Source organism: Clupea harengus, chromosome 17, assembly GCF_900700415.2.
Source record: "Clupea harengus chromosome 17, Ch_v2.0.2, whole genome shotgun sequence".
NCBI lineage: Eukaryota > Metazoa > Chordata > Actinopteri > Clupeiformes > Clupeidae > Clupea > Clupea harengus.
In genome coordinates, this window is record NC_045168.1 from 17,575,873 (window position 1) to 17,592,516 (window position 16,644).

General features: G+C 46.9%; 1 protein-coding gene and 1 pseudogene across 3 annotated transcripts in view; both read left to right on the forward strand.

The window, feature by feature from the left end:
• Positions 1 to 301: 301 nt before the first annotated feature.
• LOC122133649 lies at positions 302 to 6,679 on the forward strand (annotated as a pseudogene).
• Positions 6,680 to 12,831: 6,152 nt separating this feature from the next.
• Positions 12,832 to 16,644, forward strand: part of LOC105903780 (histone H4 transcription factor-like) — a 7,954-nt gene continuing 4,141 nt past the window's right edge. Inside the window, exons 1-3 of one of the 3 annotated variants that reach the window (XM_031584287.2) lie at positions 12,832 to 12,880; positions 13,567 to 13,741; positions 14,539 to 14,765. In XM_031584287.2, the coding sequence (XP_031440147.1) occupies positions 13,573 to 13,741; positions 14,539 to 14,765 (396 nt within the window). In that variant the 5' untranslated portion in view covers positions 12,832 to 12,880; positions 13,567 to 13,572. Of the gene's footprint in view, positions 12,881 to 13,072; positions 13,128 to 13,154; positions 13,266 to 13,566; positions 13,742 to 14,538; positions 14,766 to 16,644 lie in introns of those variants that run through there. The other 2 variants (XM_031584286.2, XM_012831576.3) reach the window with 2 other exon arrangements.

The following is a 16,644-nucleotide window of genomic DNA, read 5'->3' on the forward strand; positions in this document are numbered from 1 at the left end:
CGGGTGCAGGTGATGCCCGATGTGCCAAGCCTCAGCATCTTCCGAGTCTGACCAAACGGGGTGCGGTCACACCACACGAGTCTCCAAATCGGAGAAACTGCCAGATCGATGAGTCAATTTCAGAGCTAAAACTACAACCAGGAGCCTTGTAATTTATTCAAGCAGAACGCAGACAACGCGGACATTGTCTCTCTTGTGTAGACATGAGATCGAGTTTTGAGGAAAAAGAATACAATAACCAAACGAACTAGAAGACTGTTGGACACGTATTCCATTTCATACGGTTGAGATCTAAAACAGAAGGATTTCGCTATTCAATAGCCTACAACTCCAGTAGTAAAGCTAAGTGATCCCCCCGTTGCTAATAAGCAATCATGGCATGGCCCTGCATCACAAGGGCTTGCTGCATTAACCGCTATTGGAGTGAGTTAGACAAAGCGGACATCGCGGTGCCGTTTGGTCTTTACGAAATACTCGGACGTGGCCGAGGGGCAGCATGTGCACCCGCAGCGTAGAGACCGGCCAGTCGCTAGAGAGGCGCATGCCTCCCGCGAGCGAGCAGGAATCTGCAACGAAGACGGCTCCAGCACGCGAGTGCCGCATTGGGTGATGAGGGCTCGAGCTCGTCTGTGATGCGTCAGGACTTTAAGGCTTGGAAGGTGCGCCCGGAGCGCAGCTGCAAACCGCGAGACCAGTACCACCCCTCCGGGGCCCCCTTCAACAATGAGAGTCAGTATCAAAAAGGATTACAAGCCATGGCCCATCCCCAAAAAGGGTGACCACCCCTGGATCCCAAAAGCTAGCCCCACCAAGGTCTGCCTTCAGAGAGCGCAGTGCCCTCTGCTAAGGAGCAGGCTGTCACAGAGGTGGACACAGGCGTGGAGAAATGCGAGATTGAGGGAGAAGCAGCAGGAGAAAGAGACGAAGGAGAGGGAAGAGAAAGTGCTGAAGAAGGAGAAGGATGCAGAGAAGAGCCAGAGCTGCAAGCTTGGGTCAGGAGGAGGCACCGGAGGAGGCGTCGGAGGGGAAAGTACGGGAGGGGAAAGGCAGGGCTGCTGCAGATGCAGTCAACAGACAGATCAAGTCTGGAAGCTCATACAGGTGATTGTGTGTGTGTGTGAGTGCGTGTGTGTGTGTGTGTGCGTGTGCGTGTGTGTGTGTGCGTGTTGTGTGTGTGTGTGTGTGTGTGTGTGTGTGTGTGCGCGTGTGCATGTGTGCGCGTGTGCGCGTGTGTGTTTGTATTCATGTGAGCACATGTGTTTGAGTGTGTGTTTCCTCACACACATCTCACTGTAAAGTCCAAATACATGAACATGAATCAGTGATATAATGTCACCTGTCTTGAGCACAGCAGAGCCACGGCGGCAGGCCTGTAGTGTCTGCGTGAGGAGAGCGCAGTGTGTGTGTGTGTGTGTGTGTGTGTGTGTGTGTGTATTCGTGGACGCTGCTTGCTCGCTGGTCCCATGGCTGCAGCTCCTCTCCCACCACTCTAATATAACCAGAAACTCAAACCACACACACACACACACACACACAGCTGCAGCAGGATCGATTCCCCACCCACCCACTCCTACTCCCTGCCCCCCCACTCCTACCCCCTGCTTTGTTCCTCCCTTATCATGTTACAGAATCAAATAGCCATAAGGCAAGCTGGGGGCGGGGGGGTCGGGGCTGAGGATGGGGGGGTCGGGGGGGGGTTGGGGGGTCGGGGCTGAGGATGGGGCCTGGAAATAAACAACCAAATGCATCTGAGCGTCTGAGACCCCCCCCTCCCTACATGGTCTCTAGGGTCAGGGCAAGGTCATGTAGGCGTCGTCAGTGGAGCTCTGTTGGGCAGCCTGGTTAAGGCCCTGTGTTACAATGAGGTGTGTGTGTGTGTGTTTGTGTTTTTAATCCATTTTAGACTTTTAAGTTACCTATTGTGTGTGTGTTGGTCTGTTTCTGTATGTTTACATGTGTTTGTGTGTGTGTGTATGGATGTATGTCTGTGTATGAGTGTGAGTATGTATGTCTGTGTGTGTGTTGTGTGTGTGTGTGTGTGGGTGTGTGGTGTGTGTGTGTGTGTGTGTGTGTCAGTCTGAGGCTGAGGCTGGGCTCTGAATAGGCGTAGTGTTTGTTTCCTCTCTGGACTCCTGAGAGGAATCTGATGAGTCACGTCTGAGCTGCGGTCCTCCCAGGGTTCCCTCAGCAAAGGACACATGGTCATAGACACATGGTCATAGACACATAGACAGAGGCCTACAGAGGCCAGTGATGATCTGTGTCTTGGTGTTTTAGGACGGAGTTTAAGGCCTACACTTTGACCAGTGATGATCTGTGTCTGTGGTGTTTTAGGACGGAGTTTAAGGCCTACACTGACGTGAAGCCGGTGAGACCCATGAGAGCCAAGTCCCAGTACGCGGCGCCCAGCAGTGAGAAGGCCACCAGTGAGAAGGCCACCAGCCTGGAGACCAGCTACAGCTCCAACTTCAAGGGGGTGCAGGGAGCGCCGCAGGACAACAAGCAGTTGGACCGCCGCCGGATACGCAGCCTCTACAACGAGCCCAGGAAGGACACTGGCAAGGTAACACACATGTAGCCAAACACTGCCCCCTGCTGCAGGGAGGGCGAACTGCACCCCTCTGCAGTCAGACCGATCTGTGTTCGGTCCTGTCATGGATATTTCTGAACATGCTCTTAAATGCATTGTTATAAATATGTGATTTTATACTCAATCCAGGCTTCAGTCTTTCACTAGTTTATGCAGGGATGAAACTAAATATTTTGGAGACATGCCGTTTCCTCTGTGTAACATTTTTCTCACAGTAATGGAGAATATTTGTTCTGAGCCACCCAGGTGTAACTGAGGGTTCAGTTTGAACATGTACCATGAGAAACAGTAGTGAACAGGAAGTGTAGGTTCAGCCCATCCGTATGTCTTTAGCATATATAATAATAATAATAATTCCTTTAATTTGTAATGCACTCTTCATTCAGAAGAATCTCAGAGTGCCACAAGGATGGAACGTGGAGGCTTACCATGAACATCTAGCTGTTCTGAGCCCAGAGGCTTGAAGCGCTTTAGGTGCAGAACATGTGAAACTCTCATGCTGCTCTTTTCATTGAAGTTTTCATAACAACAGCAAAAGAGAAGCGAGTCTAATGCTAATGCTATCATGCTATACTGCTAATGTACCAATAGATGGCGCTTCACTTCACGCCAGGAAGAGAGCTGATGCTTGTGCGTGTTCTGTGTTGATGTAGCCCCTCCCTCTCTCACTCTCATAGGACGGCTCTGACAGTGACAGCAGCTCTGTTCTAGACCTGCTCTAGTCAGGTGTGTGTTGTGAGTGTGTGTGTGTGTGTGTGTGTTGTGTGTGAGTGTGTGTGTGTATGAGTGTTTCTGTGTGTGTGTGTGTGTGTTTTGTTTGTTGTGTGTGTGTGTGTTGTAAGTGTGTGTGTGTGTGTGTTCTGTGTGTGTGTGCGTGTGTGTGTATGTGTTGTAAGTGTGTGTGTGTTTCTGTGTCTGTGTGTGTGTGTTGTGTGTGTGTGTGTGTGTGTGTTGTTGTGTGTGTGTGTGTGTGTGTGTGTGTGTGTGTGTGTGTGTGTGTGTGTGTGTGTGTTGTGTGTGTGTGTTCGTGTGTGTGTGTTGTAAGTGTGTGTGGAGCATGGAGTAGGACTGGGCCTTGTTCACTCTAACCGCACCCTCAGTCAGCAGGACAGGATCACACACACGACCACACACACACACACACAGAACACACACACAAGACCACAGTCAATCCTTCCACAAGGCCCTGAGGCCAGAACCCTCTCCAAACACTCACGCATCACACTTCAATCATGCACACTTTTGGACGATTCATTTGGGGGTTTTAGAATGTGCATTTACATTTAGGATATCAGAACATGCTTTCATCATTTGATTACTTCGGACCACTTACGAGATCTCTTGTTGTGGTGAGACCAGCCTCTCAGCGACAGCCTTACTCCAGGTCACCCTGGCATCCTCATTGGATGAGACAAGCCTCACTCCAGGTCCCCCTGGCATCCTCATTGGATGGATGAGCTGATAAGTTGAGTTGCATGATGGGAAGGATTGAGGCTCATAATACACAGGTGCATGATGGGAAGGATTGAGGCTCATTGAGGCTCATAACACACACACACACATGATGGGAAGGATTGAGGCTCATAACACACACACACACACACATGATGGGAAGGATTGAGGCTCATAACACACACACACACACACACACACATGATGGGAAGGATTGAGGCTCATAACACACACACACACACACACACACACATGATGGGAAGGATTGAGGCTCATAACACACACCACACACACACACATGATGGAAGGATTGAGGCTCATAACATACACACACACACACACACACACATGATGGGAAGGATTGAGGCTCATAATACACACACACATGATGGGAAGGATTGAGGCCCATAACACACAGGTGCATGATGGGAAGATTGAGGCTCATAACACACACACACATGATGGGAAGGATTGAGGCTCATAACACACACAACACAACACACACACACACATGATGGGAAGGATTGAGGCCCATAACACACAGGTGCATGATGGGAAGAATTGAGGCTCATAACACACACATACACATGATGGGAAGGATTGAGGCTCATAACACACACACACACACATGATGGGAAGGATTGAGGCTCAAAACACACACACACACACACACACACACATGATGGGAAGGGTTGAGGCTCATAACACACACACACACACACACACATACATGATGGGAAGGATTGAGGCTCATAACACACACACACACACACACGATGGGAAGGATTGAGGCTCAAAACACACACACACATGATGGGAAGGATTGAGGCTCAAAACACACACACACATACATGATGGGAAGGATTGAGGCTCAAAACACACACACACATACATGATGGGAAGGATTGAGGCTCATAACACACACACACACACATACATGATGGGAAGGATTGAGGCTCATAACACACACACACACACATACATGATGGGAAGGATTGAGGCTCATAACACACACACACACACATACATGATGGGAAGGATTGAGGCTCATAACACACACACACACACATGATGGGAAGGATTGAGGCTCAAAACACACACACACATGATGGGAAGGATTGAGGCTCAAAACACACACACACATACACATGATGGGAAGGATTGAGGCTCAAAACACACACACACATACATGATGGGAAGGATTGAGGCTCATAACACACACACACACACACACATACATGATGGGAAGGATTGAGGCTCATAACACACACACACATACATGATGGGAAGGATTGAGGCTCATAACACACACACACACACATACATGATGGGAAGGATTGAGGCTCATAACACACACACACATGATGGGAAGGATTGAGGTCTTGTTGCATAGCCACTCTCTGGAGGTCTACACGCTCCACTGTCTCACTCAGACGAATGAGATGCCTCGTTCTGCATGCAGCTGTATAACTTACGGGGCCCTATGTTCGCACCGCAGCAAACCAGCACAAATGACAGATATATAGATCATCTGTTCGGCTCCTTCAGCGCTCAAACACAAAGCACTGGAAGCAGTAAATCCCACGGTGGCATATATAAACCACATAGTATATGGACTATGTGATGGTCCCAATAATGAATAGCACTTAAATAGTTGAACTAGGTTAACCATGCCAGTGAATATAAGATATGTGACTTATATGTGACTTTTGACCCTTGACTTTGACATCTCACGGCTAAGCAAGTGTCCAATCTGGCACTTCTGATTTCAGTTGTGTAACTGAAATAATGTGCTGCTGCTGGTGATGTGGTGGTTTGTGTTGTGTCATTTGTGTTGAGTTTGCTGAAACAGAGCCAGAGATTGGCACAATGTAGGACTCCAAACCTCACCCTCTTTCTTTCTGTTAACCTCTCCAGACTACTAACAGAAAATACAGTTTTGTATTGAAAGAAATTTCATATACAAGGAATACTGCATCACTATACTGAACTCCCCCATCCCATGTAGAAGTGAGTACGTCTGTCTCACGGCCTCCAGAGGCTAGTCTGCTTGGACATGCCCTCTCTGTCTCACGGCCTCCGGAGGCTAGTCTGCTTGGACCTGCATTCACTCGGCTGGAGTTCAGACAGGCAGTTTGACCCCCGACCCCGATGAGTTTAGCAGCGCTGTCGGTGAAACAGCCTGACTGAACCCCAGCCGGGGCCTGGCCACGGGCCTCTTCCTGCTAATCCAGACCTTGTTTGTGTCCTGCCCAGGTGGAGAAGACCAAGCCCAAGAAGAGCACCACACCCACAAGCCACAGCAAACAGATGAAGAAGGCCAAGGAGAAGCAGACGGAGAAGAGCCAGCCACCCAAGAAGAAGAGCTCTGTGATCAGCCTCCAGTCAGACCCTGATGCCATCGCCATCGCAGACGCAGACGCAGACGCAGACGCAGACGCCGCCGTCAGCAAACAGAGCAAAGAGATGATCAACAGACTGGCCGAGGGGAAGGAGTAACACCTGGTGCACTTTACACACGCTGATGTGGGGAGTCAGGTTATGCCCCGGTGGGAAACAGAGGATTCTCCTACCCTCTTTTGCCCCTTGTCTGCCAGTAAACCCTCTCCTCTCCTCTCTTCTTCTCTCCTCCCGTCTCTCCTCTCCTCTCCTCTCTCCTCTCCTCTCCTCTCCTCTCCTCTCCTCTCCTCTCCTCTCCTCTCCTCTTCTCTTCTCTCCTCTCCTCTCCTCTCCTCTTCTCTCCTCTTCTCTCCTCTCCTCTCTTCTCCTTTCTTCTCCTCTCCTCCTCTCCTCTCCTCTCCTCTCTTCTCTTCTCTTCTCTTCTCTTCTCTTCTCTTCTCTTCTCTTCTCCTCTCTTCTCTTCTCTCTCTTCTCTCTCTCTCTTCTCTTCTCTTCTCTTCTCTTCTCTTCTCTTCTCTCCTCTCTTCCTTCCTCTCCTCTGGCATCTGTGCTGGCAGAGTCAATCCTGCCATCTGTCACTCTGATTGTCCTCTCCGGGCTCCTATATCACTGCATTAGCCATAAAGAGTGTCTGTCTGTCTGTCTGTCTGTCTGTCTGTCTCTGCCTGTCTGTCTCTGCCATGGCCCTGAGGCTCTTCCTCTTCAGCTGTTTCTGGCTGCGCCCCTGAACCGCTGCCTGCCTCTGGGCTCGACCTAGGAGAGTATCCCCGTAAGAGTATCCCCGTTTCTTGATGCTCATTAGAGGTTCAGAGGGCTCAGGGTCCATCAGGACGGTAGGGGTATCTGGTCTAACAGGAGACTGAGTCCATATTTCCCCGTTAGAGAGAGGATTGGGTAGCTCTGCGTCTGGATTTCTCACACTACAAAATTCACCTCAGTCACTCCACCTGAATTGGCAACTATTTGATGACACGTAATATCTCACTCAAGCAACAGTGATGTCACATCGACACGTTACCACTGAAGCAGCCAGCCACTGAAGGCCTCTCTCAGGCCTGCTCTTTACTAGAAACACCACAAGAAACACACTTAGGGGTAGTTAGTTATGTCAATTATCACCACATCTTCAGTAGGCCCTGCTGTAAGTAATATTATTCAAATCTAGCTAATCTTTTTACCTGCATGCTTACACGATATATTATATTACGATAGGAAAGGCAGCCTCACTTTCTGCAAACAAACATTTCGCCTCGTCCATCCCAGGTTAGAGCTGACTCTAGAACATATCTGGCCCTGGTCCACAAGAACCACAAACCTGAGCCAGACCTGAGCCAAACCTGAGCCAGACCTGAACCAGACCTGGTCTAAACCTAAACTAGACCTGGTCTAAACCTGAGCCAGACCTGGTCCAGTGTTGGCTGCCATCTTGGATGTATGAGCTTTCACAGTGGTTAGTGCTCAATAGGAGCGTCTCCAAATGTATACCACTGTCACATAGATGAGCATTTCAGTGCTAAAAAGCGAACAAATCCATTTCAAATCATGTTTGTCTTGTGTGAGAGAGGCACTGAGGCTTAAAATGTGTTGTACCTTCATTTATACGGATATCTGTGTTTCTATACTTGTTTGGATAAATCTACTGACAGACATCCCATAACACATGAGATCATTCAGCTCATATCCGCATGGGTGTGGCCATCATGGGTGTGGCTATCTGGTGAAACCTGATTTGAGATGAAATGAAGAAATTAATCCCCCCCCCACCCCCCGCCTGCCCCACAAACCCCCATATGAGTCTGAGTGTGTCTGTCTGAAGTGAGGGAGTGGGTGTGGTTTCTCTGTGTCCATGACAACACGTATTCTCTGTTAGCTTGCTTGACCCACCCCCGCCCTCGCCCCCGCCCTGGTGCTGTTTTCTGCTGTCTCTCAGACAGAACCGCTTCATGGTAGCCAGAGGCTGCTGCTATTAGAGTCCACCCGTCACTGACTGCCTTCTCCAAACCCCCCCCGCCCCCCTGCCTCCGCCTCCCCGCTGTGCTTTGCAGGGTGAGAGCCTTGTGTCGTTGTCATACAGCTTTAGGCCCATGGTGCCAGAGAGCAGCTGACCCAGCCCGGCTCTGTTCCGGCCCGGTGCTGGCTCTGTGTCCGGCTGTCCAGCTGCTCCGTGCCCCTCTGCTATTCTCATGATGTGCTGACCCCCCCCCCCCTCCCTCCATCCCCCCGCCCCTACACTGGTGCTACCAAACGTGTGCTGTTTGAGTGGTGCTACCAAACGTGTGCTGTTTGAGTGGTGAGGCGTTAGACACAGGAAACGCGAGGAGATTTTGAGTCCTGGGAGGCTTGTGCATTCACTGGTCTGCTGTAACTTGCTTGTGTTTTCAGCTTGCTATGGATGAAACGATTAAAACATTGTGAAAACTGTGCACATGGTGTCCTCCTTTTCTTCTTCATTTGTGGAACATAATACTAGACATGTAAGGAGTCCCTACACATGAGTTTGCTGTTCGGTGTTGTGTTGTGTTAGGTGTTGTTTTGTGTGTTGTGTATAGTGTTGTTTTGTGTTTGGTGTTGTTTTGTGTTTGGTGTAGTGTTGTGTATGCAAATTCCCAAGGAGCAGCATGACTGCACTGTGTTGAATTATGCAGCCATGAAATCTTTATGAAATATGCATCCATACTCCATCAGCTCTGATGGGTTATCTTATCCTTAATCCTCCTCCAGTATGGCCTGTGTCCACCAATAAGACTTACACTCCGTGTTCATTTAAAAGGCCTGTGTCCACCAATAAGACTTACACTCTCTGGAGAATGATATGGACTGTGAACATTTAATCTGCAAGTAAATATTGTTAGTATGCTGGCTGCTTGTGTGTACTGTTTGAAGGGTGGGCCCAACTCATTATTCTGTATAAGGCTTTGAATTGAAATGCATTGATTCTTTGCAAAAGCAAACGATTACATTCTGCCACAAACAAAGAACATTAATAGAATGAACTAGCCTGGATGCCAGACGAATTTAGCCACGCCCACAAACATTTAGGTCGGGAAGTTCGGTCTGGTGTCGCTCCGTTGGGGAGAAACTATCTCCTCACAAAAATCTATGAGGAGATAGATAGACCAATCAAATTGTCAGGGCGGGCTTTATACGATGATGGACAGATGATCAACCCTAACCTAATCAACCACGTCACCAAAGAGCTTTTGGGGTGAATTCGTTTTCAACAAACATGGCTGCCGTTGGAGAGCTGAAATGTGGAAATTCGAGTCTGTTTTAGAAGACATTGACAGCACATTCATTTTGAAAGAGGAACAGATAAACGCGATCAAGGCATTTGTCGATCGAAAAGATGTTTTTGCCGTCCTTCCTACGGGATCCGGTAAAAGTTTAATGTATCAGCTGGCCCCATGGTCTACGTTATGGTCATACTACGTTGCTCTGATTGGTTCTAGATATATCCAATTGAGCGAAGAGGCATTTTTTTTTCCTGGTTCGGTTGAAACACGCCCCATAATTACAGCCCAACGGAGCGGTATCAGACTCATATTCTGACTAGAATTATGAGTATGACATCGTCAGGCTAAGAATGAACATCAATGCTGTGAAACATTGTGTTGTTGCCGGTCCAGCCACACTGATGTTCTCCCACAACATGGCCGACATACTCCACATGTGACAGTGAACAGTGACCTGAATACAACATGGCCGGAATACTCCGCATATGACAGTGAACAGTGACCTGAATCCAATAATGCCTTCCTCAGCGGCAGAGAAGTGAGCACGAGAGCCATGAGGACCCTTTGGCTGCCGTTTGAATGGGCTGCCCTGATGAGGGCCTGCACCTTAGGAGAGGCTGTCTGGGGCTCACTCATCTGTGCCTTAGGAGAGGCTGTCTGGGGCTCACACACACACACACACACACACACACACACACACACACTCATCTGTGCCTTAGGAGAGGCTGTCTGGGGCTCACACACACACACACACACACACACACTCACTCATCTGTGCCAAATGGTGTGAATTATTCATCCCTCTCAGGTCTCTGTGTTTGGTGCGCTGTATGAAATATTCAATGGGACCCAAGAGGCGGGGCAGCATGATGTCACACTGCGGGGCCCTCCAGTCAGTTTACTGCACTGGGCCCAGAACCAGGGATGGATCCCAAGCCCAGAACCAGGGATGGATCCCAAACCCAGAACCAGGGGTGGATCCCAAGCCCACGGGCCCACGGGTCCAGTAAGGTATGAGGTACACTTGCACTGCACATCAAAGAGTTCCTCTAGACATACTAACTGTAGGGGATGGGGAGAGTTCCTCCCAGGGAGAGTTCCTCTAGACATACTAACTGTAGGGGATGGAGAGAGTTCCTCCCAGGGAGAGTTCCTCTAGACCATCGGTTCCCAAACTGGGGTACGCGTACCCCCAGGGCTACGCGAAGTGGTTCAGGGGGTACGCGGGGAGAAAATTTCCGCAATAACAGAAAACGGACGGAATTCGCAGAATGTACCGTTTGAAACAGAATTGCAACTTTCAGACGGAAACATCATTTTGTGCATCAAAATCGCCCAAATTCCCCTGTATTTTGTCCTGCAAGGCTGTATTTCGTTCTTATAAACACAACAACAATCGCAACGATGAACAAGCATTAATTAGAAAACAAAACCACTGAGAAAATGTCACGTCTGTGCTGAACTCCGCTCCGGCCACGCCCCCCTATTCAACACAGACCTCCAAATGAATTCGCTCATCTTCCCAATCGCCTGCAAATAATGTTTTTTTAGTCTTCTGTTCTGTTGATGGCTGGCAAACAACAACCTTAGAAGGTTTGGGTCACTTGTGGCACATATTATTCACTCATTTTAAGCCATCAATCTACCTATCTAGGTGAAAAGGAAAACTTTTTTTTTTCAACGGGGGGGGGGGACCACTGCTCTAGACATACTAACTGTAGGGGATGGGGTGAGTTCCTCTAGACATACTAACTGTAGGGGATGGAGAGAGTTCCTCCCAGGGTGCATCAGTGACTAACACTAACACCACATGAAAGAACCTTGAGTGTTGGCTCCCTAAAGAACCTTGAGTGTTGGCTCCCTAAATAACCTTGAGTGTTAGCTCCCTAAAGAACCTTGAGTGTTAACTCCCTAAAGAACCTTGAGTGTTAACTCCCTAAGCTCTGGGCCCTGGAGCTGGGCCAACCGGGTCATGTGCTGATGTGTCCTTCATCAGTCGTATGAGGAACATGAAACACACGAGCCATTCGGTAGGAACTGAAGGGGCAGTTTTGTTGTCAAAAATGGATTTAGACTTACAGTAATGATGCATGATTAAAAAAATACAAAGTTTCTACCATCTGGTTTTCAGCTTATGGCCTATTATTACACTAGACCTGTGCAAGTTAAAATAAATGCATGGAAACACTTTAATCAAGGAATGTATAATGTATACAAAGCAGAGAAATACTGCAAATCCCTGCGCTTGTAGAGTTACTTGATGTAGGAGGTTTTAGGAGCATTTGATTATCCTTGCACTATGAACTGTCGACCCACATGGTGGCAGTAGAGACAGTTTGTCCAATCCCGCCAAAATGGCAACAACTGAAGAAGAAGAACTCAATTCATGGACAAGTGAGATAGTTCCGTGGGGCTAGCGCCAATATGCGACAATAGCCGAAAATATGGCGGCAAAAGCGTCAAAATAAAAGGTCACAAAAAGCTTTTTTTTTTTTAAACCTGGGTAGACAACTGTTTCAACATTTTGTTCGTCATGTGCTGCCAACTAACCTAGATAAATACACTGTATATTGTATCTGCGAATTTTGTCATTTTAGCAGAATCATTTAGCAAATAACCATGCAATGTGAAGGGTAGGTAGGCTACACAGAATTTCGGTTTTCATTGTTTATTGTCATATATTTATCCGTGTAATCTATTATAAATCACCACATCCAGAAAGTTGCATTTTACACCACGGGCGGGGCACATTTACACACTCCATAAATGACTGCATAAATTGTGAATATTATGTGACCTATTTAAAATACATATGGATATGCAATATTGTTAACACACACAGACACAGAAATACATATGTGCAATATTTAGACTATTTAAAACAGTGGCATCTGCTGAACAAATTATGCCATCCCAACACTCCTCGGGATACAGAACCACAAGTGGTATCAAAGAGAAGCAAACACACGGTGATTACTCCTGGACTTCACAACTTTATCAGAAGACACAGGAGGTCTAACTGTGTGTCTGTAGGCGAAGACTGTAGGCCTACTGTATGTGACTCAGTGGGGCTTCATATCCCCTGGTACCTACAAAAGTTATTCAGTCCTCATTATGTATATATTTTCTTAAAAGGCCTACCTTTTAACTCCCAGTCTCAAGCAGGTGGAGAGACTCATGGAGATGTTCAAACACCTTTTCTCCTGTAGGTAACATTTTTGACCTTTTCAGCTGAACAACACTGTGTTCTTTGAATTTAAAAAGGCAATCTTTTTTCCAGCTTGGATTTTATTTTATAACGTCTACGTTTAGAACATGCAGTTAACTCCGCTTTTTTATCGTTGTATAATTAAAAACTGATGACAAACTGTAAACTTTTATTTTGAAAAAATGACAAACGGCGGTATTGTCGCTGGGTACACGTAGCTGTTATGGTTGGTAGTGTCGGTAGAGTAAGTAACGTTACTCCTCCTAAAAATAATTAACTTGTTCAACGCATATACATTTCTGTTTAGTATACGTATCATATATGTGTAGATGTTGAATTCGTTTTTAGAGATGTGTTGTTGAATATATCTTCTGATGAATAGGTAAAACACCGGTGAATTTATGATGGGAGCCTTCACCTTACCGTTTGTCAACAGCTCAAGTTACTCTTACGTTTGCTAAGAAGCTGTCATTAGTTTACTATCTACAGGCTAGGCTTTATCATCAGACATGTCCAAACCATTCGTTAGAGGAGTTGGATAGCTGTTCGACAGTTTGACTTTGTGATGATGGAATGTAGTAAAACTTAGACCTTTACAGTTGTTGTCGATAAAGTTCTCTGAGGCGCTGCATTTGTTTGCACAGTATTGAAGTCTAAATTGTTTGTTTGTTTGGGGTGTTCAGGTCACGATGGCTAAACGTAAAGAGCAGCTCAGGAAAAAAGATCTGTCCACGATAGTGGTGGCGTGTGAGTGGGGGTCCTGCTCTTACAAGGGCACCAGGATGGAGGACCTGAGCGAACACATGTCCCAGCACCTGAAGGATCACCTGGGAGAGGGAGATGCCATGGAGGACCTCGGTAAGAAGAGACACTCTATCCTATACTTTAGTTGCTGACTGCACCTTATTTTCGTTTATTTTTTAAAGGAGTTCCACACAGAACTTTTTGCCAGCTGTAGTAGTCTGGCTTTGCACGTTTTTCCTGTTCGAACAGTAGCATCCAATCTCACAGCGCCACACGTTTCATCAGCGCCCGGGAGGAACTCCTTCTTCTTCTCCCTTCGTTGTTTAAAGGGCAGCTTTGGGATTTTTCAAGCTGGTTCCTAAATTTAGATCTTCTTGGCTCCTAATTTTTTACTGAGAACAATTAACAATCGAAATCGGTCCAGTATTTAGTTAGATCACTTAAACCGGCAACCGCAAAACAGCCATACAATGGCATCCTACGAGGCAAGCCAGCATGTCAAAGTTAACCGCTTGTTTTCGCCACTGACAGGATTGTAGATGTTATTATAAGGGTATGACGACATGGATACACCTGCGACTTTTAACCTAAATAATGGTAAAGAAACTGTAGAACATTACTGTTTGTACAGTCAGTGGATTAGCTTTCTCTTCTTCCGGTCTGTGATGTAGCACACCATTCAGTGCCGTTATTGTGGGTGACAAACAACTTTAGGTGCATTACTGCCACCTTCCCTAACTGGAACCAAAACAGCGATATCTCACTAACTCCTGCTGCACCAAAATAGTCAGGGGCTGCTGCTTCCCGTCCAGACCAGCCGTTTGTGCTCAGGTGACGGGGCCTCTTATGGTTTATGTATGTGTGTGTGTGTGTGTGTGTGTGTGTGTGTGTGTGTGTATGTGTGTGTGCAGACGACTACCCCTGCCTGTGGCGCGGCTGTGAGTTCCTGGCCATGGGCAGTCCTAAGGAGCTGGCAGTGCACTCGCACTTCCACGTCTTCCACGCCAAGCTGAAGGTGGTGGGCGGTCAGCAGCTGCAGGCCCACCCCGAGCTGCCCAGCTGCGGCCAGGAGCTCAACAGCAGCAACCTCATCACCGAGCTGGGAGAGGCCTTCGTGTGCGAGTGGGAGCACTGTGATGTGGGTATTGCACACACACACGCACGCACGCACGCGCGCGCGCACACACACACTCCACACTGCAATGTGAATACCACACACACACACACACACACACACACACACACACCATTGGCTGCAATGTGAGTTCCACACACAACAGGGTTTCTGTTAGCCGGTAATTACCGTTTGTTTGCCTGGTAAAAAGGACATTTGTGTTTTAATCGAAGTAGATAAATCAACAGTGGAACTGTATCTTATTGTTATTGTCTTCTTGTATGGAGTAATGCACGTCACAAAATCGGACTGCTTCCTACTTCCATTAGACAGAGTAGGGAGGAAATGGATTTGATCCGATCACGTTTCATTCTTCCGATCACGTTTCATTCCCCATGAAGCTTCAGCCTGAGCTCCAGCCTTGGAAGTCTTCCCCATACCCACATTAGTGGCAATGAACAGAACATCCCTTTTAGATGGTCAGACACCCATCATGGGGAATAGCTGATGCAACAGGTGTGTTTCAGACACACATCATGGGGAATAGCTGATGCAACAGGTGTGTTTCCGCCAGGAGGGGGTGTTCCAGTGGGGGCATTAGTGGCCCTCTGGGTCTGTTTGATAGCCTGATAGACGCGGGACGGTAAGTGGCTCGTTCTCTTCACTTGGGAGATGTGTGTGTGTTTGCCCAAACAAATACACCGTTTAGAGGGTTCATCTCGTCTCATAGGGCAGTTATGTTAGTTTTCCCAAACAAATACACAATTTAGAGGGTTTATCTCGTCTCATAGGGCAGTTATGTTTGCCCAAACAAATACACCGTTTAGAGGGTTCATCTCGTCTCATAGGGCAGTTATGTTAGTTTTCCCAAACAAATACACAATTTAGAGGGTTTATCTCGTCTCATAGGGCAGTTATGTTTGCCCAAACAAATACACAATTTAGAGGGTTTATCTCGTCTCATAGGGCAGTTATGTTTTCCCAAACAAATACACCGTTTAGAGGGTTTATCTCGTCTCATAGGGCCATTGCTTTGGTAATTCTCTCGTGTGGTTGTGGGCTGTAATTTCTCTCGATTCTCTCTAGAACGATTCTGTCTCGATTCAGAAAAGTTCATAATCGATTTTTTTATCAAATAAAATAAATAAATAAAAAATTTATATTTATTTATTTTTTTATTTTTTTTACACATTTATTTTGTGTTGAAATGCAAGCTGCATCGATTATTGCATTGTTCATAGAAAGTCATAATTGTGACAAGGACACACTTTTTCTCTAATAAAAAAATAGATCTGTTGATTTTCTTTAATTATCAAACACAAAGTAGGAAGTGATTTGAGACTCTGAGTAGCAAACTCAAATGTTTTAAAAATCGAGATGCATCGATAATCGTTTTATCGGTTTAGAATCGATAATCGGTTTAGAATCGAGAATCGGTTTAGAATCGAATCGTTGACCTCTGAATCGGAATCGAATCGAATCGTGAGGTGCCAAGAGATTCCCACCCCTAGTAATTTGCAGGTTATGGAAGAAATCTGGTTTCACAGCGACCTAGCCAGCAACAGTAGGCCTATACAGGGCATCTCTGTAGTCATTGTCATCTTAGAACGCTTGACAAATGTGAGTTTGTTTCTTCAGCTTTATGTCCCCAGTTTAGTCCTGTAGTTTCATGTGTAGGGGTGCTGAGCAGGACAGTTAGAACAATTAATAATAATAATAATAATAATAATAATAATAATAATAATAGGCTGGTGTAACATGAGCTGGTGTAATGTCTGTAAAGCCCTTTCTCTGGCAGACGGGTGGGCATCGTGGGAACAGTCAACCTGATTTGGGGATGCTGTCACTCTTTAGTCAACCTAGCTGTACATTATATAGGCTGCCTTATATTTGCATTTATTAC